Source organism: Exophiala bonariae (genome assembly GCF_035927105.1).
Source record: "Exophiala bonariae strain CCFEE 5792 chromosome Unknown scaffold_18, whole genome shotgun sequence".
NCBI classification, from domain to species: Eukaryota; Fungi; Ascomycota; class Eurotiomycetes; order Chaetothyriales; family Herpotrichiellaceae; genus Exophiala; species Exophiala bonariae.
The window spans coordinates 364,702-391,755 of NW_027042493.1; the positions used below are offsets into that span (position 1 = coordinate 364,702).

Genomic DNA, 27,054 nt, shown 5'->3' on the forward strand with positions numbered 1-27,054 from the left:
GGTTCTGGACGCACCTGCCTCAACTGTGAGTTGGGCAACTAACTCGTTAGACAGTGGGCACTGGTGGGCACCTGCTTAAGCACGTCATCGTCATCGCCCCTCGAATGAGTCCCTGGACCCTCATTCTTTGCCGAGGATTGATTATTGCATCTTTTTCTTCGTTCGTCACTCAACTTCTGCGAGCTGCACTCATCAACGATTTGGAGCTTGAGAGAATAAAACCCACGCAAGCTCACTCACCAGTCCTTGCAGGGCTGGAATAGACTGCAGTGATACATAAAGAGAACTTCTGACTCACTTTTTGTCTCTCCCCCTCGTCACCAATTCCCTCGAATTTCCATCCCACCCCGCCGTTTTTTCCTGCGTGCCGGACGACCTTGGATCTCATCCCTCAACCGCCATTATGACCGTTCCTCTCTCGCCTAGACCTCTGCGTCCTGATGAACGAATTCTGACAAACGAAGACGGTGGCATAGACACCCCCGCTCGAGCCCCCTCCCCCGTTCACAATTTCGGCACCCTCGCTGTCCATGCAGGATCCCCCCATGACCCCTCCACTGGTGCAGTGATCGAGCCTCTCTCACTCTCCACCACATTTGCTCAGACAGCCGTTGGCAAGCCTGTCGGTCTCTATGAATACAGTCGCAGCTCCAACCCCAACCGGACCAACTTCGAAGAGGCTGTGGCTGCGTTGGAACATGCGAGATATGCCCTCGCCTTTGCTTCGGGCTCTGCTACAACTGCGACCATCCTTCAATCCCTAGCTGCCGGTTCACATGTTATTTCAGTGTCCGATGTCTATGGTGGAACCCATCGCTATTTCACAAAAGTGGCTCTTGCTCATGGTGTCGAGGTGACTTTTTCTCCCTCGATCGAACTTGACATTGAAGAATTAATTAGAGAACAAACCAAACTCATTTGGATTGAGAGTCCTTCGAACCCGACTCTGAGTTTGGTGGACATCAGACAAGTGGCTAGCATTGCCCACAAGCACGGTATCCTCGTGGTGGTGGACAATACTTTCCTGTCCCCATATGTGCAAAACCCGCTCGACCACGGCGCAGACATTGTAATTCACTCCGTCACGAAATACATCAATGGTCACTCCGATGTCGTGATGGGAGTGGCAGCATTCAACTCGGATGAGCTCAAAGAACGTCTGACTTTTCTACAAAATGCCATCGGTGCAGTCCCTTCTCCGTTCGACTGCTGGCTCGCACACCGAGGTCTTAAGACCTTACATCTCCGAGCCCGCGAAGCCAGTGCAAACGCCATTGCCGTTGCGACAGCGCTCGAAGCATCTCCTAATGTCATCGCCGTCAACTATCCCGGTCTGGCTTCTCACAAGCAAAGAGCCATCGCCATCAAGCAGCACCGAGATGGCTTGGGAGGTGGTATGCTGAGCTTCAGAATTAAAGGAGGGCATGCTGCTGCCGAGCTGTTTTGCCAGTCGACCAAAATCTTTACGCTCGCTGAGAGTTTGGGTGGCGTTGAAAGTCTCTGCGAGGTTCCGAGTGCAATGACACACGCAGGAATCCCTCAGCAGCAGCGAGAAGCGATTGGTGTCTTTGATGATCTGATCCGACTTAGCTGTGGTGTAGAAGATGCGGCCGATTTGAGAAAGGACGTCCTTCAAGCAGTCGAGAAGGCTGTTGTTGGCCCCAAGATCAACAACGGTCTCAATGGAGGTTACCGTGCCAATGGCACGACGGTTTCACGGCGATAAGTCAAGGATTTCCGCTATTTCTTCCGCCAAAAGAAATTACTCGACAAAGGCTTTTTCTTTGAATCGACTTGTTGAGATTTTCATATTCTAATAATGATACCCATCTCGCTCTCCATCAGAGGCATAAATCTCGCACTCTGCACGTCGGTACTTGAGATTTGTCACTTTCTGATACTGCGGGATCTTCTCCATTTACCTTTGCACGTTTCGTCTGTTTGCGAGCGGACACGAGGAAACATCGCGTCAAAGCGCATCGAGAAACGGGCCGAAAATCTCGATACACTATTTCATATCTTGAGCAAATCACTCGGCATCACTACACAGCTCTAGCGTTGTTGATGGTTCTCCTTTTCTGCCCTAGTAAGCGGCTTGCTGATCCTATGCGGACCGAAATGTTCCAGCAGCAAACCGAGAACAGAAAGATTTGCCATGTTCACAGCATGCACGGGAATCATCGTCGGATATGTTTCATAAAGGAGGTATTTTGACCAGGCTCTCAACACCTCGGGTGGCGGGTCAGCTCGAGTGTGCAGCACCCAGTTGTTTCAGCTTAACGATTTGGATATCGTTATTCTTCGCACAATGATATTGGCGATGAAAGGGGGGTTGGAAATCTGCCAGAGTGGCAGAGAAGATAGACCTAATGACTCGAACTCACACTTATCAATATCGATATGATAATATTGCATGATCGATTGTGCATCACATCGCACATCCCAACTAACTCTCCTGTCGTGGCAATACCCTTCTCCTCCATCCGCAGACAGGCATGCTAGCTGGCGACTTATCTTATTGTTATTGCAACCTTTTCCTCGGACAGTTCATGCGTCACGGCAACAAACTGGATAAGCGAGCCAGCCCAGCCTGGTCAAGTCAAGGATAAAAAGGTCTGAAATGTGAGGCAGGCATTCAGCTAGAGAATACGCGCTCGAGAGGAATAAGGGTTTTTCTTAATCTCGGATTTTCAACCTTGATTAAGCGCTCTTCTATAATAATAACTGGAGGTTATTTTTAATATACAAGACCAAGAAAAGTTGTAAATGCTGCCAGGTGATATCATATCAGTCATAATTCGTCGAAGGTCGTTAATCTCGGATCTTCTCGATCTTCCTGCTGCTGCTGCTGTTGCTGGACGTAGCGCACAGCAGGACCAGAGCGCCCATCTGCCCTGTCTTCTTCTCGCGAAGACGACCCTTCCGGAACGCCGGGTAGTACATGATGTTTGTGCTCGCGGTTCCGCTCCGCGATCTCAAGCAGTAGATTCTTGACATCCTGCGGTATGTTCTCGTTGGTGCGCAGCATCTGCTCGTTGAGGGCTGCGGGGTCGTGTCCGCCTGCAAGCGCGCTGTCACGGCCGCCGCTGGAACCCAGGCGGAGGCTTTTATTCCAGGATCCCTCGCTGTGCACGCCTAGACCCGTCTTCACGGGATCACCGTGGAGCCATGCCTCTCTCGCGAGGATGAGGCTCACCAGGAGAAACGTCACGGAGAGGACGGTATACCAACACACAGATTTCACGCGGTCCCAGGACCGCCGTGTCGATGCTTCCCGCTGTTCCCAGTTCTGTAGGATTGTGCGCGCGTTTTCCAGTCGTTGCGAGAGGTCTTCAGCGCGGCGGGATGCTGCTTTTCCGCGCTCGCTGAGCGTGAGGGCTTTCTGGTCGCGTGTTTGGAACGTCTGTTTGAATACGTCAGCGCGGTGGCGGGTGTCGGTGTCTAGGCGGTGGGTTTCCTTCTCGAAGTTGTGAACGAGCTGGCCTGTCTGCTTGGCTAGTGATTGGAATGAGGTGATGGTGCCGACGAGGTTGTTGACTTTCTCCAGTAGGTTGTAGTACCCGTAATCGAGGCGCCGGGTCATTTCGACGCCTGTGGTGGTGATTTCATTGACTCGACTGCGCATCTCGTCCTCGGCAGCGGCGAGCTCATCGTCACGGCGAAGGATTTCATCTTTCTTAACATACAAGCGTCGAGCGAAGCGGGTTTGCTCGCCCCGTTCTAGAAGGAGTTCAAAGGAGGTTTTGCGAACGAGAGGGGCTCGGTCCGGGTCGCTGGTAGCACGGCGCCGGAGGTCGTAGCGTCCGCCGCTGGCATAGTCGGCGTAGTTGCTGTCAGAGGGTCCGAAGTTGCGTTGGATGTCGCCATATCGCGCGGATAGAGGGGAGGAGGACGAGAGATTGTTGGAGGTGTAATTGTTATTGTTGAGTGATGTGGCTTGCTGTGTACGTCGTTCTCTTTCGGCATTCAATCCTGCCACCAGGTGAGGGAGGTTGAGCCCTGATGGTTTGTCCTTGTCCTGTTTATAGTCAAAGTTTCGAGGGTGGGCCTCGCTTTGAGTTGTGCGGTGCCGTCGGTAATGTCCATTCTTGCTTGAGCTGTGCTTCTCTCCGGATTGTGAATGGGATAAGGAGTGGTTGTGGTGTCGGTGACTTGAGCCTGGGAGGTGTAGACGGGGAAGTTTCTCCGCAGTTTTCTCGAGAGCTGCTGTAGCCGGACCGGCAAGTATCGCAGTTCGAGAGTGAGACTTGGTGTCACCAGGTGCAAGGTACGATTTGGATCGAGCATGCTGTGGTCGACTCGAAGAGGGCTTTCCGCTGGGAGGTGCGTGGGCCTCTTCTTGTTCGGGCGGGACGTCCGCCCGTGTTGGATCAGTATGTGATCGAGACCGGGTCAGGGTTGGTCGATGATGGCTGTAGCCGCTCGCCATAGCAAAGGACATTTGGCTTTCAAACATGGACATTGATGATATCGTCAACAGAAAGGTCTTGATAGATGGTAATCGAGTGGCTGAGACATGCCGGGACTTTGTGGCTGTTTCTGCTCGAATGGCTGGTGTTTTGAGGAAGGCGCAATGTCACCCGGGTTTATCACATCAGGCGAGGCTGAATCACGTGAATCATGTCCACGTGCAAGGCTGAAGGATAATTTAGCGAGATGTTAGAATGTCCTTCTCCATCAGCGTAACAGGAAATCATTTACGCATAGACTTCATCTGAGACCCCCTGCAACCGAGTCTCATGTGAGCATCGGGTTCGGCTTTGCTGTGCCACAAGTTATTGCTAAGGGATGCAGAGTACTCGTATGTATCATATTCATCAAACACCCAGATCTGGGCTGTGGATATTAGTACCTAGGTAGCAGAGGACGGCTTCTCTAACTTCATATCCGACGTGCATCTCGCCTCCACACTGCGAGGCATGGCCCCACAACGTTCCAACCAAAGGAATAGTCCTATCGTGTACCTAGGTATATGTAACTTATTGTCCCATCCTGGAAGTTCGCCGTTGAGGCAACTTTGTCGTTCCATACCTACCTTGGTGGATCGTTGTTGTAAAGATGTAGGACTTCTCACCCTGAGCCTCACCGTATGATGATCATGATTTCTGATCGGTTGGATTGCTGTCTTACATTGCTTCGGATAGACCCCTATTTACGAGGCAAGCCATCAATCAATATGTCCCTGAGGCTGACAGATAAGCGGACTCTTTCCTTGAATGTTTTGTACTTGGCAAGTGACGGCGAGTCGCAAACAGTACAAGCGTCAGGCGCATTAGGCTTAGCGCCAACTAGACACAAAAACTCCCACACGGAAGGCAGCACCTTGAACTTTCCAGGTTTTGCACCTTCCCTATTCCCGTCCTTCCCCAAAAAAAGGCGCGTCTCGTTCTTTTTTTCGCTTGACTGCCTTACAGAATTGCGAGACATCATCAGCCATCAGCCACTACTACGGATTCTGGTATCAGCATCAAAATCATCCTCCGGCTCACCCCCTTGCAGCCTCATTCATCAATCCTGCTCCATCCTGTTCTTGCCAGGCTGGTATCTACTCGTTCATCATCTTCACCTACCCTCTTTCCTTTCCCTCACTTCATCACCATCACAAACGTACCCCTCTCATCGCCACCAGCAAGCCCACTCAGCTCTCACCATGGCTGACTTTGAAGATTCTGCCGCACGCTATGAAGGTAATCCAACACAGCCTCACTTGATCAAGTCCTCACTTCTAACGTCTACCCTTTAGATGACCAACGCTATGAACGCCGTGACCGCTCTGCCTCACCCCGAGGTGATCGTGAGGATCGAAACCGCAGCCGTTCACCCAATGGCCGCGATAGACCGTCAGTTTCCTTTCATCTTCGCCCAACTCCCACTGACTTTCTCTTTCAGTCCTCCACCTCCGTCAGATACAAGAATGAAAGACGCTCCGGAAGATGAGGGTGCTGTCAATACTGGCTCAAATCTTTTCGTCACTGGCATTCACCCTCGGCTCACCGAAGGCGATGTCTCTCGTTTGTTTGAAAAGTATGGCGATGTCGAAAGCTGCTCCATCATGTTGGATCCCCACACCAAGGAGTCTCGTGGCTTCGGCTTCGTGAAGATGCTCACTACCGAACAAGCCGATGCTGCCAAGGAAGGTCTCCAAGGTGAAACCATCGAAGGTCGTACTCTCAGCATCGAAAAGGCTCGCCGTGCTCGTCCCCGAACACCCACTCCAGGCAAATACTTCGGACCTCCTAAACGTGGTGAGCACAATGTGGTCCTGTGTGATATTTGATACTAATCCGTTCTAGGTGACTTCCGTGGACCTCCCGGTGGCGGCCGTGGCGGTGGCTACCGTGACCGCTTTGATGATCGCCGTGGAGGCTACCCTCCTCGCCGTGACGACTATCGTGGCTCTCGTCATAATGATGACTACGATCGACGCGGTTACGGAGGTGGCCGTCGCGAGAGAGACGACGGCTACGGCGGTCGCGGCATCGATCGCTACGAGAGTCGACGTGATGACGGCTACAGTGGGGGAGGTGGCGGCGGCGGTGGCGGCGGCGAGCGTCGTGGCTACTATCGAGGCGGTGAAGATCGAAACTATGGGGCTGCTCCTCGCGACGAGGCGCCTCGCGGCAGCGGCGGTGGCGGCGGCGGCGAATACGCTGGCGGTCGTGATTATCCCCGCGAAGACCGTTATGGCGGTAGGTAAAGTTATGTCGGTCTGTTCTGGTCTCAACACATTTTCCTACATTCGGGCTTGAAACATCGGCCAGCCATGACAAGTTTTTCGGTCAACTCGATGTATTTTCGCTTTGCTCTGTGCAGCTGCGACCACAAAAGCACACTTGTTATATCCGGGCTTGCAGGTTATGGTCCATGTTCTTTGCGGCGCAGCAGGGATTCGGTTCATGGTTGATCAATGACCAAAGGTCAAAATTTGCTTCCTGATCGACGGTATGATTGTCGACATGTATCACAACCATTTTCGCCTGGGTCTTTTTCTCGTACTCGACTAAAGTCATCATGGAGATGTTGCGGCAGTCGGCCTCTTTTCATTCAGCGCCTGTTTTCGCCCTCAATAGTTCGCCTTTCCGTCCAAGACTCGACGTCAAGATCGACTCAGAATCTGTGCCTTAGGCATCTTGCAATCCAAAATAACAATGTACCGCCACTAACGCCATGATTTCACACGCCAGTAGTTCCGCCTGTCGCTCAATTAATCACTCCTGTCACTACATGCCAGCACTCAACCCTTCCCCTGACAACATCCTGATCCGACTCTCTTGTACCGCAGCACAGACCACGTCCCTCGAATTGACACATCCCGACAAGTATCAGTGCATTTTTCAGTCCTCGCCTATCTTTGATGACCCTTCAACCTTGCACCAAGCACAAATGGTATATGGCAACTATGCACATTGCTGCTGTTACAATATTGAGAGTGTTAACCTGACCAACTGATCCCAACGTCGAGACCCAAAAACTTTGTATCGAAGACTCAACGCAGCTAAGCTATCAACGCTTGTCACTCTTAGAGCTAGGTCATCCAAGACTTCTTTTTCTCGACAAGGGCCGATAACACATGGCCGATGGAGATTCCGAGATCAAAAAGATATTAGTATGTGTCCAGAACCAAATGGTCTTTTGCTAACAATACACTATACTTCAACTCTACAGATACCAAAACATGTTGGACATCATATCGCAGCAGCTGTTTAGGACGCCGATGGGTGATGTGTCACATCCGGAGGTTTGAATGGCAGGTTGTCCTTTGGTTACCAGTACGTGATGCTCGTTTTGGTGCCCAATGAACTTACCGAAAAGGTACTGTACCATCTGAGAGACCACTCGTCAAGCAACACTACACTTGCTTCACAGTTGAATGGCATTGCAACGCTGGTCAAATTTCCAACGATTCATGGCCATCTTGGTCTGTGAAGCTTGGGCCGATTGGACCAATTGCTAATCAGAGACGAATTTTCAATTGCTCCATTCCACTGTCGTAGTACTTGTCCGCTTACTGCACCTGAGCACCAAACTGGTGGTTGGAAGCCCAATGGACATGGATACTGCCGTTCTTCCAGAATTGGCTGGGCTTGTCCTGGGTCACAATGTCAGTCTGAGGCTTATTGGGCCTTCAAGAGTAATCCGCTCACGAGTCCACATAATTGTACAAGCATTTGTCTGGATCAAGTTCAAATTCGTTTCATGGTTATATCACCGATCGTGCATGTTCATCTCGGGCAGTCGATCAATAACTGGACCATCACGTCCAAGATCACCTCGGGAATGCCCTGCATTGCTCCCGAAACAGACAGGCGAGGTCAGTGAAAAATCAATAAAAGCATGCAGTTGAGTACTCAGAGGAGGGAACTCTGCGGTTGCAATTGCAATGCCAGCCTATCATGAAAAATGAATGTACAGCTAGGTGTTATTTCGAGCTGTGATATTGCTTTTTAGCTGTGTTCAAAGTCGAATAGCTCACTGACAAACGATCGGGACGTCAGTGATGTCTGTACAAGAATGCACTCGCTATTGGACCGAGACGGGATGGCTGCAAGTGGTATCACATTCACCACATGGTGGGCGCCTGAACACAGGCCATTATTGGTGAGTCGTGGAGTGACGCTCGGACCACCTGGACAAAAGTTGGCGAATGGCCCTCTTTCCAACCTTGGAGAAGAATCTACCCGAGTTTCAAGTATATCTATAACCGCCCACTGCACTCGACCTCTTCTGCGACCTCTTTTCTCTTTCCTCTTCATCCCAAAACATTGATTGTTCTGGCGCGTTTCCTAATCGTATTCTTCTCTATTCTGTCTTGTCCAACTGACATCTGCAAATCTAAAATTGGCTGGTCCACTTTTCTATTTTTGCAACAACCCACATCTCAACCACAACCCCGCGCTTTAACGTATCCTATATACACAGTCTATATTGTCCAACAACAACATCGATTATAATTCCTCACTTCAAAGCTTCTACCTTTGAAAACTATTCAACTCAGAACAGTCAACCAAATCTTCATCGTCTAAACCATATTCAACCAACTCCCCATCAAATATCTACAACAGTCAACATGCTTGCCTCAAGAGCCGTCAAGCCCAAGTTGTCCTTGAACATCTCAACTGCAACTAGCCAGACAAGCCGACCATCATTGTCGCTGAAATCACCCATGAGCATGACATCTATGCGACCACCACTTTCTCCGGCCCCAGTCTCACCATCTCCAATCAGTCCCACAGTACGAAACACAAGGCTGAACCAGCGGGGTTACTCAACCACTAGTATGCAACAACCAACATATACATATGCCAACCCCAGCACGTCACGAAGCATCTTGAAAAAGTCCTCTCAATCGACACCAAGCTCTCAATCCACACGACGACAGTTGTCTTGGTCTGAGACACCAGTCGTATATTGTGTCACCCCGATTGAGGAGGAAGACTACTACGGAACGCACAACAAGAAGATGTCGAGAGACGAACGGAGATGGACTCGCAGATGAGCAGAACCAGCGGGTCTCATGTGAACGTGATGTATTGGTTATTGGTTTCTCAGCGCTGCATTGGAAATTATTATGATATGACGACAAACCTCCATGACGGAGAAGGGCTCGGTTGGAAATCAGCCAATGAAATTTTGGTAATTGAAGTGGATGTCCCTGTTGGATGCAGGGCATCGAAACATCCTTCGTTGGATTCCTTTGTGGATTTGGACAATATTTTGAAGTGTACATAGAAGAACAGACTCACAAGGCTCGATGGGGATGGAAGAGAAGTGCAGACCACTATCTCGTAGACATAGGCAATGAGATGATATCACTTGTCACCCAGAAACATGTTTAGTGGATGTATCTACTGGAGTTTTTGTACCGCCGTGTTCTATCTCGGGCGTGAATGCCATCCTCTGCTCTCACTACAGGTCGCAGAGATGTCAATCATACCCGGTGTGGCTTTGGATAGGTAGGTACCTAGGTACACAATTTCCAAGGTAATGAAAGGCAAAAGCCCCTCAGCCGGAGGCTTGAATGGCTTGGCATTCCCAGATGCCTTCCTTCCATGTTGTTGTTCCACCATCGCCTTTCTACCATATTTCCTTGCATCTTTCACCCACTATCTTAAATCGCGATTAAAGTTCCAGAGAGCCAGAGAGCTAAACTCGTCGATCCCAGTGACCAACCGGCGCGTTGCAAGGGTATTGACACTGCCTGAAGAGGTTACCGTGGCTATTTATAGAACCCTTCATTTCTGATCTTCTTTCTAAGCGCTTGCCAACCACCCACACACAAGCAGACAACCTATGTTTCGCATCTTCATCGAACCTCAGGTGAGCGGCTATTGAATCATATCTACTCAGGATCTGCGTTTGGAAGACGTCAGTGATGCTGTTGATTGAGACTGGGGACGCTTGACTGTGCACTCTATGCTCAGTTGAGGAGTGCTCGTCCATTTCTTGTCAAGTATCAAACTCACCAATCCTGTTTGGGTTGTATCAAAGAAACCACCACAGCATGTCATGATCTGGCGGCTACCTAGGTAGGTGGGTTTGTTCATACCCCAATCTATGACCTTTTGCATGAGTTGACCAATACCCATCTTGACCTCTCGTACTATGTTGGGCACTTTGGGGCAATGGGAGTTACACTAACCCAACGGGTCTACATGTGGCCACGACTTGCCAGATGGATAACAAGTCAGCCTTTTCATACCTACCTTGCCCATGTCTCCCGGCGGCTATGGAGATTCGCCTAGGAGAGCCGCTGTCATAACCATCTGTAAGTGGCTCACTCCTTGACATTCATCTAGGGTATTGTACCAAATATATGTACAGCGAGTACGTGCATGGGTGGGATGGAAGGTCCACACAAACAACTTCTCCGGCGCAAGGCTCAAGTTTCATCTTCGCTGCAGCGTCGATTCCTTCAACCTTGACCACGGCTGCTGGCCAATGAACCGAGCGATATCCTGTCTCCCATGAGGCGCTTTTACCTGAGCGTGCGCTTGGAGTGAGGCTCATCGTCAGTTTTATGGTACTTCTGAGACTTGATCTGAGGGTATCGAGTTTCGCGTCTCTTTTATTCTTCTTCAAATCTGAGATTGACGCCCCACGTTTCAAGTTTGCTGCGAGGCCGATGTGTGCTGGATACAATCATTCATAAACCTGTGGTCAGGCTCAAATCATCCGGACCAACAAGTCTTCTTTGTATCCAGTCCTCAACCTTTTGCAAGGAGGTCACCTCGGTCGTTTTGTTTATCTGTCCTCCATTCTTCGTGTACGCTCGTTGCACCTCACCTTTTTTTCCTTTCTGTAATCATAATCCTGATTCTGCCCTCCAATCTCCCCACTCCAACGAGCCGGTATTTCGACCTTTGAGCCTGGCGTTCAAAGACCCATTCCTTGGCCTCGGGATATGACCAGGCGTCTTCTTCTGGAATCAATGCCAAAGAAGCGCACCGCTCCACGACAGACTGTACAACGAACAGCACCATACGACCTTCGCCATTCGGCTCAAACGACCACCAACATGGCCGCAATCATGAATCCTCCCACACTTCAGTCTTGGGCTCAACCTCAACCACATCATAACATGACCTGGGGAGATGCTCAACTACACTATGCCCAACAACCTATGATGTCCTACATGCAACCAGTCAGACCTCTATCACATCCAGCACCACAAATGCAGCGAGGAAGTGCCGTACGGCCAGGTCAAAGCGGACCTTGGACGGCAGATGAAGATGCCATTCTTCTAGAAGAGAGAAGCCGAGGCTCGGCTTGGGATGATATCCATAATCGGCACTTCCCTGGGAAATCAGGAAATGCTTGTCGTAAACGACACGAAAGACTGTTGACCAAGGCACGTGACACCAACTGGAGCGAAACTCGTGTCAACAATCTGCTGGTCGTATATGGTCGCCATCGACAGGAGATGTGGACGACGATTGCTAATGAAGTCGGAGAAAGGTGGGAAGATGTGGAGAAAGTTGTGAGTTTCAATGTCCTCCGTGACCATCTGTCCAAACCGACTAACCAGGTATCTCAAACAGATACTTCAACAACGCCCTCGCACTCTGCGTGCGGGAGGTCGTCAAAGACAACATAGCAGAGCGACCTCGCGCACAAGTCCCATCCCAGCCATGTATGGAGAGCATGAACATACATCATCTCCAGATGACTTCGACCACACAGATGACAGTGGCATCGCCCTAGGTGGCCACGGTGGACATAGCCGACGCACTTCCGAGCTGGTAGGCGGGAACGTCCTGCAACAACAACACAACCCTGCCGTCCCCACCACCACTAGTCTTCCCAGCGTCGGCGTCATCCTCTCAGAGGTGCAGAACGACTACCTCTCTTCTGACACGCACAGTGGCAATGGATATCATCCCAGTTCTCGACTTAGCAACGGATATAGTTATACGCATTGAAAGAGAGGGCATTAGAGGACAAGAACGGGAGAGGAACACGACAACAGTGTGATGTCTTTTCGGGTTATCCTGTCATTCGATCCAGAGCAGTATGAAGAAACGAATTTGCTTTTGGTCTTTATTGTCTTCGGAAGTGGTCCGAGGAGTCTGGTAATATGGGACTAGGTTTGGAGGTGTCCGTTGACTGGTGTATGAGAGGAGAGCGTGTATGTTTTGCGATATTTGATTTTTGCGCACCCTGTACGAACACTTGTCCTGGCCGATTTCCTCCGCCCACTCACCTACCTACCTGCATTGGAATTTTGGGGGGAGTGTCAGAGATGCATGGCGTTATATACGGACAAGACACAGAGATTTGACTGTTGATGGCAAGAAGGGCGATTGTCAACCAGAATAGGATTGTGGGAGGGACGGATGGATTGTCGGCCGCCATGATGTTTCACCACAAAAAAGCAAGCCCGGAACATGTGACGTTGGTGTTCTTCCACTGGCAATGGGATTTCCAAGCATCACGCACGCCGGTTACTCAGTAGATCGGAAAGAAAGAGAGGAAACGGATTTGGAATCAAAGTCTGGAGCGGCACCAGTGCAGAAGACAAACCTGACTCATGCGCAGCATAAATAAGGCTGCGTTGAGCCAGGGATTATGAAATGACGAAACATCCTTTTTTATTATTTCATTTTCATTTTCGGAAAGTTAATAACCACTCTGCTCTTCTACGCCCGAAGTCTACAAGACAACACAACACGCTGACAACGTTGCGTGGAATGCCTGCGACACGCCTGAGGTAGCAACAACAGGCTACGAGACCGAACTCCCGGGCGGTCAGAGACTCGCGGTGTGTAAGAACGTCGAGTTAGATAGGTGTCGGAAGAGCGGTAAAAAAGAAAAAGAAAAGAAAAAGGAGCGCCATCCAGCATGCGTGGTCCAGGTCGGTCCCTGTTCCCGGTGGTCACGACTCGTAGTGTCATGATCGAAAGTACCTAGGTATGGAGCCCACGCGTGGACGCGAAGCCTTTTCCTTTCCTTTGGTGCAGCGCGCCCACGACCACAAAACAGTCAAGTCAGGTACGCCCTCCATTCACCCGAAATTAGCCTATGTCCGGCAGCACTCTGCGATTGCCAGTGCACACCCGAAAATCAAGCCCACATGACATGGTCATGACATGATATACGTAGTTAGTGGAGGTTAGACTGACGAAAAGTAAAAGTACCCGTGTATCCTATCTACCTACCTATGTACTCGGGGTCGTGGGCTCGTAGCTTGGTACCTAGGTATGTATGTAGCTGAAGGCTCAGTCTCGAGAGTCGAGACGATAAATTGTGAAGATCACGCTTAGGTACTTTTCTTCCGGGGAGGTGACCTGAGGCTGCAGGTGCTCCCACGGTGGGTGGGAGGCGGCTAGCCTGTTGTGGTATGGCTCCCGAGAGTGACACAGAGATCTTGCTCGTGGCGGGAGCTTAGAAAATGCGTTTTGGTAGGCGCGGTGAAGCCCTGGACAATGGACGTTACTCCTGGGGCATAGTAATGATAAATGCGCGCTGTGATGCACAGTAAAAGCAGGGCAGTCGAGTTGAACCCTGAAGACATATATCCCTGTTTACCCCTGTAGCTTGACGCCGTGGTTCAAGCTTCAAGAATTGTGCATTGTTTTTGCTGTGCAAGCGGCTTACCCCGAACGGTCACCCGGCCCGTCGAGCAGTGCAGGATTCAAGCTCCTTGTTCGGTACCTGACTTTCGAAAAAAGTTGGAGAGGGAGGGAGAGGGATCCAAGCGGGCACCAAAAAAAAGAACCCTCGGTGCTTCGAACTTTTTACTCCAAATCACTGACACCACTGGCAAAGCATCAGGGAGCAGCTAGCACCCATTAGGAGCTGTTAAACCTGTGAGATTCCACTGACCGCCAACTCCGACTGGGTCCCTGGGCCGCTGGCATAGGCGTGGTGGATTGCTTATCCGAAACCGCCTGGCCGCCTCCTTGTATTAGTAGTCTGTAGCTCTTTAGCGGTCGTTTAGTGCTGCTTCCCGGTCAGAAGGTTTCCCGGTCTGGCAATCTCGAAATTTCTCAAAATTCATCCCATCATCCAGACATCCATATCCACCCCAGGGACACCGCCGCAGTTGACTTGAACTGTGCACTGCACACACGTCGTTCCATTCCGTTTCCCCAGACTGCGCTCATTAGCTTTCTGTTCCTTGCCCTCATCCTCATCCTCGTCCTCGTCCTCGTCCTCGTCCAGCATCTGTCCCTGTGGCTGGCCTATCCTCCATCCTTTTCTTCTCCATTGTTCTTTCTATCTACAGAAGACATTCTTTTTCTTCCCCAAAATTCTTAGACCCGGTACACTTTCTATTCTTGTCCACCGTCGTGTCTGGTGTCGGTGGTTGTCTTGGACCTTCACTGGTTGACAATTGCATTCATCCCTTCAACCTTGTGAACACCGATCTCGACCTTGACATCGATCTCGGTCCATCGCATCTTTCTTTTTCCCTCCTCAACAGGCAATCATGGCCACTGTCGCCGAAACGGTCAAGGAGTCCCTCTTGGGTTCCACCCTTCCAACCAACCTTTCCACCGAATCCAAAGCCACCTTCCTGAAGTACGCTCAACGGGGTGAGGATGATGAGCTGTACATGAATGAGGAGGATTTCATCAACGCCGTTGCTCCCCCGGAAGAAGATTATGTACGTCACATTACCTTCCTTCCCTTCCACCGATCTGTGTCGGGACCTTGAACACTTACTGACGCGTTGGCCCCAATAACAGCACAAGATCAAGAGAGAACAATATGGTATCCTCTTTGGTGTCGCAGATCGTCACAGACGCGGAAAGATCTCCATGTCCGAATGGGCTTCCTTCGATAACCTCCTGGCAAAGTCCGACGCTGAATACGAAATCGCATTCAGACTCTTTGACACTGATGGGACCGGTTCCATAAAGGCTGATACCTTCCAAAAGATATACGATCAGAACCGTGGTCAAGACAGCATCCCGTTTGACTTCAACTCGGAATGGGCCTCTTTGTACATCGGTGGCAAGCAACGACGACATGAAATGACCTACCCACAATTTGCCCAGATGATGCGTGGCCTGCAAGGTGAACGGATAAGACAAGCCTTCCATCTATATGACAAGGATAAAGATGGATACATTGACCCTGAAGACTTTGAGCGCATCATCCGAGCCACTGCAGGACATAAGCTTTCTGACCATCTCTTGGAGAACTTACCTACCCTCTGCAACATCTCGACTGGCACAAAGATTTCATATGCCAACGTCCGCGCCTTCCAAAATGTCATTCGTGAGATGGACTTGCTTGATCTAATCATCAGAAACGCCACCGCCAAATCCGGCGACGGCAGGATCGATCGAACAGACTTCCTTAATGAGGCTGCTAGACTGACACGATTCTCGCTGTACACTCCAATGGAGGCTGACATTCTCTTCCACTTTGCTGGCTTGGACACCCCATCTGGAAGATTGGCCCTCGACGACTTCGCAAAAGTGTTGGACGCAAGCTATCAAACAGCTGGCGCCAAGCTAGGTGCGATGACTGATGTCGCAGATCGAGCAGTGTCGAAGTCTCGGCAGTTCTTCTTGAGTATGCTTGAATCAGCTCATCATTTCGGTCTGGGCAGTATTGCTGGTGCTTTTGGCGCCTTCATGGTGTACCCCATTGATCTGGTCAAGACTCGTATGCAAAATCAGAGAAGTTCCCATCCAGGTTCAAGGCTGTATGAGAATTCACTTGATTGTGCTCGGAAAGTTATCAAGAATGAGGGTTTCCGTGGCCTGTACTCCGGTGTGCTCCCTCAATTGGTTGGTGTGGCGCCAGAGAAGGCCATCAAACTCACAGTAAACGACCTTGTGCGTGGAAGGTTCACAGACAAACAGACTGGGACCATTCCTTTGAAGTTTGAGATTCTGGCAGGTGCTTCGGCTGGTGGTTGTCAAGTGGTAAGTCCGCTCTTCGTAATCAGATCGCGGTTTCATAGTTGTCCCTTGGGAGTGTGTACTGATCAATTGACAACAGGTCTTCACCAACCCTCTCGAAATCGTCAAAATCCGTCTTCAAGTCCAAGGAGAATTGGCTAAGAAAGCCGACGTCCCCAAACGTAGTGCGATGTGGATTGTCCGTAACTTGGGTATTCTTGGTCTCTACAAAGGTGTCACAGCGTGTTTGCTTCGTGATGTTCCTTTCTCTGCTATATACTTCCCCACCTACAGCCATTTGAAGAAAGACTTTTTCGGTGAATCACCCACCAAAAAGCTCGGCGTCGTCCAGCTCCTCACCGCAGGCGCGATTGCAGGCATGCCAGCCGCATACCTCACCACCCCATGTGATGTGATCAAGACCCGACTCCAAGTCGAAGCCCGCAAGGGTGACGCCACCTACAATGGTCTCATCGATTGTGCTCGCAAAGTCTACCGCGACGAAGGCTTCAAAGCATTCTTCAAAGGCGGTCCTGCACGTATCCTACGAAGTTCTCCCCAGTTCGGTTTCACCCTCGCCGCCTACGAAGTCCTCAGCACTATGCTCCCATTCCCCGGTTCGGAAGAGGCCGAATTGCAGAAATCCACCGCTGGAAAAATGGAACCCGGTGTCGGTCTTAGAGAGGCCAAGGCACCGCTCCCCTACCTACGAAGCCGAAACGCCCTGAAGATTCTACTCGATTTGGACAATAACTTTGGCCGTGTGCGAGTTCCTGATGCCGCTGCTAGTGCGTGGAAGAAGCTACCTGGCTTTAACAAAGCTAAGTCTTCTTGAGTGGGATTGGATCACACTCATCGGCACGTGGCTGGAGAAAAGTTAAGATGAGTTGAAAGGCCTCTAATTGAGTGTGGTTAATTCACTTCACCGGCACAATGGTTCGAAGAAACAAGTCAAGATCAGTTAATCGCAGATTTTTCATGACAGCAAGGGAGCTAGAGACAGACAGATGGGCACACACACACATATGGGTGGGGAAATTGGCCTCGATTTGCACTTGGTCATACCTTGTGCCGGCTTTTGCATATTGCATAGGAACATGGGACAATGGTATTGATACCCTATCTACCTTACCTGCCTACCCGTACCTTACGTACCAGGGGGACACCGTGCCTAACTAGGTAGTCATTGTATCACAACACGAATACAAAACATTAAAAAATAAAACTGAAGCCCGTCCTCTCAGGCAAATGTGAAATGACTGATGGAAACCCGCCCTGACGAACTCGACGTAGAGCACATGGTTAACCATGATATTGCAACAGCTCATGTCTTGAGCACTTAGGTACGCCGTGTCCAAAGATCTTATGCGCGAATCACGATGTAAACGAGACATGTGTCCAATTCCTCATCGCCAGGAGTAGGGTAGCCATTCAGATGCCATTCCAACTACACATCTTACCTGGGCACCGGCAGACGAGATATTCCCTGACGTCCTGCATGCACAACTCAGGCATCGACCTACCATAGAAGACTCTGCTTAGAGTAGGCTATAGAGTGGGTTGAAGCATTACTAGGTAGGCATCATGTCATCATCATTCACGTCATTATTTCGATCACTTCCTCCCCTATCCAGAACCGAATAAGTGTCTGGGGTGTAGCATGTCCAACAAAAGGCGCCAAAAGAAAATCTTGATGGAGTCCGGTGTATATATTGCTGGCTCAGCACAGCTAGAACCGCAATCAAATGTCCGCGTATGAACATTCTAGACAAAGAGTCATCTGGCTGGAGGACGCCATCAGCATTGCTAGAGTCATCTGCATTCCGGGTCTCAGGTGATGGTGCATCTATCCTTCCTCTTCTGAAGACATTTCAGGCTCATCTAGATCCGAGGACAATGCTGTCGATTACTCCTCCCCTTCTTCCTCTTCATCTGAGGGTATTTCTATACCCATAGCTTCGCGATATCGCCGCATCGCCTGTTTGTAAGGGATCTCATAGGGTGAGTACAACTTAAATGCATCACTTGGGTTCAGAGGCACTGGTCCCGGCCACGTCTTACCCGCGACTCGCGGTCCTTCTTGATGATATCTCTTGCACTCCTGGTAGTCGGTCCAATTGCACCCAAACAGTTTCATCTGGATCTTGGAAGGAACCTGCCCGTATGGATCTTTTCGTTCGTTGATTGCGCCATGGTCAAGGAGCTTTTCAATCGCCCTGCGTGCGTAATGGACATCATGTATGCTAGAGTAATCTGACTGGTTCGCAACTTCCCAGAGTAGCTCCAGAGGCTTGCCTCGTATCCCACCTTGGTTAATATCAGCGCCCTCCTCGACGAGTACCTTAAGACCTTCAAAGAGTTCGTCGATGTCGTCGGCATACTTGACAATTACGTATTGAAGAATGCCCCCTAATGGGCCGCACTTCTCGGATATAGTCACCCCACGCTCTGCCAAATAGTGAAGAATTGTTCTTGTGTCCTTCCAATCTCCAGCAGCGATACGCAAACCAAGAGCGGCCAAAAGTGTAATATTTTTGGAGCCGCAAAGCTCTTTAATGTCCAAATCGATACCAGGACCAACGAGCTTTATATCTAGGTTTTTCATATCCAGATGCTGGCGTCGTGTGATCAGCCACTGCACGATCTTCGGGCTGGTGTTGACCACCGCACAGAAAAGCTCATGATCCGCCACCACGGGACTGTATTCGTAGAGGAGCTTGAGCATCGAAAAGGCGGTATCGTGACCGGGATCAGATTCAAGATGACGATCACACAGCAACAAAGCTTTGAGGAATCTCAAACGCCGGTTGAAAGTCCCAGCAATGCTACTGGAGGTCTCATGACCTAGGAGGCCATAGAATTTGCCAACAATCCATTGTCTAGCGCCAACTCTGAACTGCTGTTGCTGCTGAAGACCATCGCGAAAGCATTCACTCACGTAGAGTAACAGACCATGGACTACCGCATAGTCAATTGGCTCGATATCCATATCGTAGATTTCTGAGACATGGTCCATGCTTATCCAATCGCACACACCATCACCCATGCGAGCATGTATACCTATAAAAGCAGTATTTAAAGCCGGGAGAAGTGTACGCGATGACAGCGTGCTTAGCTTCTCGTAGTCAAGAGCATGACGAAACATCCTCCGAGTAGCGTAAGCGAGTAGAAGTATCTCAGAGCCGGGCTTCTCAGAATGTGCTTCAGATGAGCTCGATTCTATATTCGACTCATCTTCCAGAACCTCTAATGGCTTCTGTAAACCAAAAAAAAGACCGTAAAAAGAGGGATCGTCGTCGGGGTTAGGCGGGAACCTTAAGGAAAGACTGGGGCCCTCCCGATATATCGCTTCGGCGCATATACGCAGCCAGATTTCATGGCCGAGTTCAAGCGCAAACTCATCCCCTAGCAGTAGTTTCCAGCCATTCGCTTCCAGAAAGGTATCTGCCGTTCTGTGAATCAAGCGAGGCAGGCTACAATCGAACTTCATACCCATAAATCGGCCTTGAGCTGGCAAATCTTCCACAATACCGCCGGTCAGGGCAAGGAGCCTTTTGGAAAACGACTTGTCGTTGGTTTCCGGAGATTTGAGCATCCAGTGATCGGCAACGTCACGCCATGCTTCAGGGTGGTAACGAACCGCCAGTTCAAGCATACCGATAGTGACTTCCTGGACTTTGTAGCAGATCAGCAATAAGACAATTGCTGCCGCTTTTCGATAGGCGGGTGAGTAGCGCTTGAATATTCGGGAATAAATATGTTCCATCTCCTCAGGAACTGCCTCCAATCTCTCTTCAAGTGCTGGGGAACCCAAGCTCTCGCCGTAGCTCAGGCCTTCTATCAATTCGTAAATTGCAAAACGAGCCCATAGAAAGACACCTTGAGATCTTTGTGCGACATCTTTGGCCAACGAATGTAATGCTGCGGGCGTATGCTGATGCGAAGAGTAGAACTGCTCTAACACGTTTAAGCTGAAACACGTAATGGCATCGAAGTTAAGTTCTTGCATGAGAATTTTGGGTATACCCTCAAAGGCGTCTGGAAATGGGGGATCAGGCCGGCTCGCAATACATATTTTGATGTTCTGCCGGCGGAGGGACTTTAGAAAATTGGTCAATTCCACCTTCTGACCCTCATATTCATCAAGGCCATCAACAAGAATGATGATGTTTTCCGAACGATTTCGAAGGCACTGAAGAAAGGCTTTCTTTAAGGACTCGATCGGAAGAGGCCTTTCGGACGTGAACGTTGATTGCTCACGTGTTGAACTGTCGAGGAAATGTTGTAGTTCCGGGATGTTCTGAGTGAGATCGGGCAAGTCGCGACACAGTTGAAAAAGGAGGCATCGGATGAACCCTTCCATGTTGTTGCCTATTCCATCGCGTGCGCGAAAGTCAAAGAAGAAGTAGATGACCTTCCATTGCCTGTTGTGAGCATTCTGTAGAGTCTGGATTGTCTCTTTCGCTTGCGCGATATAATTCATGAGAGTGGACTTTCCACTTGCTGGTTTTCCAGAGATCCAGAAGAATGGGGTCTCATGTTCAAGCCATTCTTTGAAGGTGGAAGTCCAAATCCAGTCAAATGTTTTTTGTGTGGTTTCTGTGCTGCTGACCTGTTGTTGTCGGACACATCGTTCTTTGAAGTCTAGGATTTCCATCAAGACTGGTGATGAAATCAGCGGTGTTTGGAGAAAGGAATATTAGGTACTCTGGAGCACTTAAGTGATTACCCACCTTTGTGTTCAGTTGCCAGACGTGCACGCTCCCTCTCCTGTACAATAGATTTTGACTGCTCTCTGCGACGCTTTATCCTCTCAAGGAAACCCTTTATTCCTGCAGTGAAATCCGCGTAAGCTGAAGAGCTTGGGGATCGGAAGCGTGCCATGTCCATATGATTCTCGTTGATATGTGAGCATTGCTCGATATCTTTGCGGTTGAAGAAGGAGGATAAATCAGGGACAACTTTGCCGTCGAATCGCTTCACGGACGATATCGGCTTGCTTTCCTGAAAGCTATAAAGTTGTATCTTCTCTTCTGCAGGAATATTTTGGTTGAGAAATTGGTTGAAATCTCCTTCAACCAAGCTGAGCTTTTCTCCGTTGGGTTTTAGTCCTCTAAGGATCTCCTTGTACATGGAAAAGCCGCCTGGGAGCGTACCTACAACATTGGTCAGGATCTCACCATACCTAGCGGCACTTGCACCATGATGCGGCGTTCCAAAAAAGAAGATCGCAGAGCACGATTGACTGAGAGATTTCAGGTGGTTCTCGTACTTGCTGGACTGAACGATTGCATCCTTCACTAATATGCCCCCAAGGCTGTGTGCAACGAAAATGATTGGTCTTGTCAGACAGTCAACGCGATTATTGGTGAGTTTCTGAAGGAGCGTCTGTGCATGTTGAGTAATGGTCATTTGATTTGTCTTGCCCACGTAGAAATGAGACGGGTGAGAGTCATAGCCATAAGTGAGAACTCGGACGTTTGGGAAATCGTTAGGAATGAAGTCGAAGGGCCAGTAATACCCATGGTGTTTTCGTGTGGCCTTCTTGGGGTCCAATGTATCGCCATCAACAACTTGGTCTTCTTTTGTTCGAGCTGAGCGAAAAAAGGACTTCAATTTCTTAGTCTTTGTTGCTGTCCTGGCTTCTTCAGTCCCAGAGCCTCTATCATCGTACCAGGTCTTGAACGGATGGCCCTTGAGGCCGTGAACAAAACAGATATCGGCGAGGATCTCCGTTGGGGCAGGAGGGCACCACAACTCGGTGATGCCGATCTCGAGGATGTGAGGTAGAGGTCTCTTTTGAGAGGGGCTGCCTGGAATGTCGAGCACATTCTGTGCTTGAGGCTGAATAATGACATTCCCTGGCTCTTCGATCTGCGACCGGGAAGCCATAGTACTGGTTGAAGAGCATACAACAGGAGCTAATCCATTCGAGAAACAACCTTCCACATCTTCAACTTCATCTTTGCGAAATGCGGGATGTTGGATCTGTGCAGTGAACGCAACAATCTAGCCTCACAGCCGCATGCTGAAGGAAGAAAGATGAAAGGCATGATCGGGCTGAAGACTCGGGCACCAATGGCCAGGGCTGTGCTGGTCAAGACGAATCAAGGCAGGAAGTATGCCTGCTGGTCGCATGAGGCTGCAGGGAACGCCCCCAATCCAGCTCAAGGGTCAAGGGCGAACCACATGGAGTGTGCCATATTGCGCACTTGCCTTCCTCCATGCGCCATCTCTTGCTTGCCGGGCAAAACATGTCTGGTGCTCACTGGTAGATGAGGCTCAAGAAGGCATGACTACCTGAAGTCTCTTGAACGATGCCAGACTTCCGTGAATGGAATTAAGGATCACGATTACAAGGTAAAGTGGTGTAAACGGTTCGGACGTTGATCGAATCGCCTCCGACATCCGTGGGGGCTGTGTGAGTAGCTAAATGTCACAGTGGGCAAGACATACCCAGGCACTATTTCTTTTAAGGAGAGTAGGTATTTTTATTTTGAATCAAAATTAATTGGTATCAAGGGGGAGAAGTTTGGCATTTTATGTTCATCTAGTCGCACGTATAATAGCATAAAATTAACATGCTAATCATATCTCATGTTTATCATTCATGAAAGTTGCATGAGGCACCATATCTCGCCAAAGAGGCGGGGGAGTCCACACAATTTCTGATAGCTTCCCCGTTCGTGGCATCGTAGATCGATCTAGACAGGAACACCCAACGCCTGGCGTGCCCTCGACCAATAAGCCTGACGCTCTGGAGTATTCGTCGTCTGGACACAGCCGGTAATAAACCCATCCTGCCAACCCTGCAGCCCACCATTGAGAACCTGTGCCTTCTGCGCCGCCGAACACTTGGTACTATAGTACCACGAGGCGGCCGCCCAAGCATACTGATCGGACAGAACCAGATCCAACACCTTCGCCGGATCCGAGCCCGCGGCCGCGACCTGCGCGCTCAACTCGGGGATGCTGGCGGCATATTCCTGGACGAAGTTCGGCATGAGCATCGCGCGTGTTCCTTGGCCGGGTCGTCCGGGCGCCGGGAAGTGGTTGCGGTTGAACTTGAAGTCGCCGGACTCGAAGGCCATCCACGAGAGGAGGGCGGCTTGTTCGGCGGCCGTGTTGATGTTGTATTTCGCGAAGCCGGAGACAAGGGCATTGACGACTTCTGTTGAAGACACAGCACACTCGTCTGGGAAGGAGGCGCCGTCGCAGGTGGTGGAGCCTGGTGCGATGGCGATGAGTTGTTGGACTGGGTCGCTTGCGCGAGTGCTGAGTTTGTTGGTGTTGATGGAGGGATGTGGAATGGCGAAGGCGGTGCCTGCCGCCATCATGAGGACACTTACGCTGCCGATGAAATGCATCTTGCTGTGCTTGTATTTGTTGTGCCGTCTTTCAGTATCGTATGTTCGATTGAACAGTGTATTCTTCGATTTCTTGGTTCAAACAAATTCCCGCGTAACAGATGATAGTAAATATTCGTCGAGTAATAAAATCACGACCAGCGAGATTATATCAATTGAACAACAAACGAGTGAATAGTCAAACAACAAAGGAATGTGGTGGAGGCAGTCCGTAGAATGATTGACGACACTATAAAAATACTTTACCAGACAAAGAAGCGACCGGGAGCTCCATTATAAGCTTGAACAAGCAATCGCCTTGTTCCTCACAAGGCCTGAAAGGAGGCCATGGATTGGAGACAATAGGAGTAGTGGCGCTGAACGTGCTCTTGCCAAAGCCAATAAAGGCATCGACTTCATCAGATCGCGTCCATGTTAGCAACCGTGTATACGGTCTAAGCTCATTGGTGTCAGCTTGACCGCGGATGACAGGTAGAGACGTTGCCTCAAATCGAGCCTAATAGGAGAATGAGTGGCAGGGAGAAGGCAACGAGGATTTCAGGGAGAAACTTTGACTCCAGTAGCGGTCAAAGGGGCGCGAGGGCGGGCTCTCTCGGGCCAAGTGGGCTCCGTAGGGGGTTCGCTTGGGGTTCAGGCTGCACATGTTTTGAGCCGTAGTCCCCCCCCCTGAGCAACCCCCAATAGCCCAACCGCTAGGGTGGTTCTGTCCTAACTCTCAAGACCTCGATGGATCAGCAACACTCAGGTTAAAAGAGTTGATAACAATCCGAATTCCTCATTTTCATACTATGTATCGACTATGTTGGGTATCATTATATTCCATCAATCACCAAATTGTTCATGCCAGAACTCGTAGATCCTCGAGTTGAATTTTCCCTTTATCCGCCATTAATCATGAAATCAACACCCCGTAGAGGACCCAACGCAAAAGAAGAAACACTTATTCATCCTCGCCTTCTGCATCCTCATCACCTTCGACGATGCCATTCTGCATCGAAGTGTCATCTTGTTCAGCCTCAGCTTCAGCATCGACTTCGGTGTCAGTGTCGGCATCGCAGTCATCATCGCTTGTGTCGCTGCTATCTTCCTCTTGGCCTTTCTCTTCTTTTTTGGGGACGGTTCTTCCGCTTCGTCGTCTGTCAGCTGAAGCTGGTGTAGCTCCGGCAGGCTCATGATCTAGGAGCCACCATTCGCCCTTCTTTCTCCCCGGTTGGATCAAGCCTTCCTTAATTGCCCATTCTCTGAGCCCGCTATCGACAGCTTCTTGGTCAAGACGATGGGTGTCACGCTCAAAGTGTCGGCCAACATGCTCCATGCGGGCATCCCAGGCCTTCCCATCCTCGGTATCGATGAAAGACTCGCCACAAAAACCACAGCTGCTTTGCACCGGAGCCTTTCTTCGATCGACCCAACAACGGGTTCGGATAGTCTCAAGTTGTTTCTCGAAGCTGTCTTTTTCCTTCTTGGAGACACCTTCCTCGCCTTTCTTGCTTCCAGACCAAGGTGCGTGCATTCGTCGACAGTGTTGGGTGAATAAATCCTTCCGGTTAAAGTCATTGAACCCTCTCTGCTGACTGCGGATATCATCTGCAGAGCACGATCCCATATCGCATCGGTAATAACCAAGACGCAAATGCTGGGAAGCCACATGCCGCTTCCATTCGTTCTTGCTGGCAAACGTAGATTTGCACCCATAGTGATGGAATGTGCAAGGAAAAGACTTGATGACTTGCTCTAGGTTCTCTGACTTCTTGACCCTAGTCCTGCTGGTTGAATTCTTCTTCTTCTCGCGTGAGTGTGCCGGTGCACTCTTGCGTGTACTCAAGGGTTTGCTGACTCTGGGCTGACCAAGGACACCTTTGCCAGTGGAGCTGCGTCTGGTCCCCGAGAGGCGTCGACTGAGGGTACCATCACGATTCAGTCGACTGGTGCTTCCGCGAGCAGATCTCCTTGCTCCAGGATAGAAGTCAGAGTCATTGTCAGTCTCAATTGCTCCAACATCCTCCTCGTCTTTGACAGTAATGGTGTCGTCATCGTGGATAGACAGTCCAAGACCCGAATCTGCTGGACTAGCCAGTTGTTCTGACAGTTCAAGCTCTTCAGGGATGAGCTTAGCGTGGAGACTTTCGGTGACGTCCAACAGATCGTCTTCACCTTCTGGCTCTGGCGTGACTTGGAGGTCGCTCATCCTCAATGGTGTCCGACCAGTAGGTATGGAGCTTGGTAGGGAAGCGATCAAATTGGACTGTGGGTTCCAATTGTTGTGATTGAAAGGAGAACCGATCGATACTCTAAACAAGTCACCGTCTTGAGGAGAGAGGGGTAACTCATAAGTTGGCCGTATTATGTCGGGACTCAGTGCATAGTCACTTGTGGTAGACTCGGTACTGGATGCTGCAAATCCAGCACAGTCGGGTGGTGACGTTTGCCGTGTGTAGCGGAAGTGGCCAATGTCTCCATAGCTAGGTGGACACATACCCAACTGGAATTCACGCTCTTGAGTGATGCTTGGAGGTGAGAGGCCAAAGCCATGAGCAACAGGATCATAGGCAGGACCACTGCCTCTTGGTTGATTATTGTAATAATGGCTTGGCATAAACCCTCCATGAGATGGAAGGGCATCAAGGTAAGGATCGATACCGTATGATTCACTTGGGAAGGACCAAACAGGTTGGTGGCTTCCGTAACCATACGGCTCATTAGCATACTCCGGCCTCTCACTCCCGAGTAGGTCCTGGTAGGTCGAATTGTTATACTCCATGGCACTTGATCATCCAGAGAACAATCTTGGGAAGATAGGTGCAACCAACGTTGAAATGGGGAAAAGGAGTCTGATCTATCAGAAGAGACAGTGTGATTTGGGTAGTACTGGCTGGCATATGAAAGGGTATTTGGGCGAGGTGAAAGGGGAGCATTTAAGAAAAAGGCATATGTGAGTGGAAATGGTTGGGTGGATCCGCCCTCCCTTTCCTCTGGAACGAAGAAGCAGAGGACTATCTTTTCCTCCTATAATGGTGTCAGGAAACATAGTTGGGAGGGGGGCTAGAAATGAATCCAGACCACAATAATGCCACCCGACAGTGATGAGCTGTTGAACATGGGGGGGATGGGCAGCCCAAACGCATCAATTTCTCGGGTGGTCATGACTTCCTCGACCAAGGGTGTGAACAACAGGGTTAGTTCTTGCAGAGCAGAGCCGCATGGCCTCGTGGACTTCCCAGGAATCGCAGCGCTAACTCAGTTCTCTCGTGCTTGAGCCTTTAACTCACGCAAGAGTTAGCGTCAAGCCTCTTCTGAAAACACCAGTCTAAGTGAGGTCGAGTCTTTTGAGG

The 27,054-nt window shown here is 50.1% G+C and overlaps 8 protein-coding genes across 8 annotated transcripts; 4 read left to right on the forward strand and 4 right to left on the reverse strand.

The window, feature by feature from the left end:
- Positions 1-403: 403 nt before the first annotated feature.
- Positions 404-1,726, forward strand: CYS3 (cystathionine gamma-lyase cys3; the record flags this gene model as incomplete). Its single annotated transcript, XM_064847651.1, has 1 exon — positions 404-1,726. One exon carries the CDS (start codon positions 404-406, stop codon positions 1,724-1,726), a length of 1,323 nt encoding a protein of 440 aa, XP_064704763.1.
- A 1,065-nt stretch (positions 1,727-2,791) lies between these two features.
- On the reverse strand, positions 2,792-4,462 carry LTR84_004073 (uncharacterized protein; the record flags this gene model as incomplete). Its single annotated transcript, XM_064847652.1, has 1 exon — positions 2,792-4,462. One exon carries the CDS (start codon positions 4,460-4,462, stop codon positions 2,792-2,794), a length of 1,671 nt encoding a protein of 556 aa, XP_064704764.1.
- Positions 4,463-5,650: 1,188 nt separating this feature from the next.
- Positions 5,651-6,697, forward strand: LTR84_004074 (uncharacterized protein; the record flags this gene model as incomplete). Its single annotated transcript, XM_064847653.1, has 4 exons — positions 5,651-5,687; positions 5,744-5,840; positions 5,890-6,245; positions 6,294-6,697. The coding sequence occupies 4 exons, from the start codon at positions 5,651-5,653 to the stop codon at positions 6,695-6,697; spliced, it is 894 nt and encodes a 297-aa protein (XP_064704765.1).
- Positions 6,698-11,515: 4,818 nt separating this feature from the next.
- On the forward strand, positions 11,516-12,419 carry LTR84_004075 (uncharacterized protein; the record flags this gene model as incomplete). The annotated part of the gene is made up of 2 exons (XM_064847654.1): positions 11,516-11,977; positions 12,039-12,419. The coding sequence occupies 2 exons, from the start codon at positions 11,516-11,518 to the stop codon at positions 12,417-12,419; spliced, it is 843 nt and encodes a 280-aa protein (XP_064704766.1).
- A 2,510-nt stretch (positions 12,420-14,929) lies between these two features.
- LTR84_004076 (uncharacterized protein) lies at positions 14,930-17,190 on the forward strand (the record flags this gene model as incomplete). The annotated part of the gene is made up of 3 exons (XM_064847655.1): positions 14,930-15,106; positions 15,189-16,379; positions 16,456-17,190. 3 exons carry the CDS (start codon positions 14,930-14,932, stop codon positions 17,188-17,190), a joined length of 2,103 nt encoding a protein of 700 aa, XP_064704767.1.
- A 1,071-nt stretch (positions 17,191-18,261) lies between these two features.
- LTR84_004077 (uncharacterized protein) lies at positions 18,262-22,247 on the reverse strand (the record flags this gene model as incomplete). Its single annotated transcript, XM_064847656.1, has 2 exons — positions 18,262-21,017; positions 21,089-22,247. 2 exons carry the CDS (start codon positions 22,245-22,247, stop codon positions 18,262-18,264), a joined length of 3,915 nt encoding a protein of 1,304 aa, XP_064704768.1.
- An 812-nt stretch (positions 22,248-23,059) lies between these two features.
- On the reverse strand, positions 23,060-23,722 carry LTR84_004078 (uncharacterized protein; the record flags this gene model as incomplete). Its single annotated transcript, XM_064847657.1, has 1 exon — positions 23,060-23,722. One exon carries the CDS (start codon positions 23,720-23,722, stop codon positions 23,060-23,062), a length of 663 nt encoding a protein of 220 aa, XP_064704769.1.
- Positions 23,723-24,662: 940 nt separating this feature from the next.
- LTR84_004079 (uncharacterized protein) lies at positions 24,663-26,483 on the reverse strand (the record flags this gene model as incomplete). The annotated part of the gene is made up of 1 exon (XM_064847658.1): positions 24,663-26,483. The coding sequence occupies one exon, from the start codon at positions 26,481-26,483 to the stop codon at positions 24,663-24,665; it is 1,821 nt and encodes a 606-aa protein (XP_064704770.1).
- Positions 26,484-27,054: the final 571 nt, after the last annotated feature.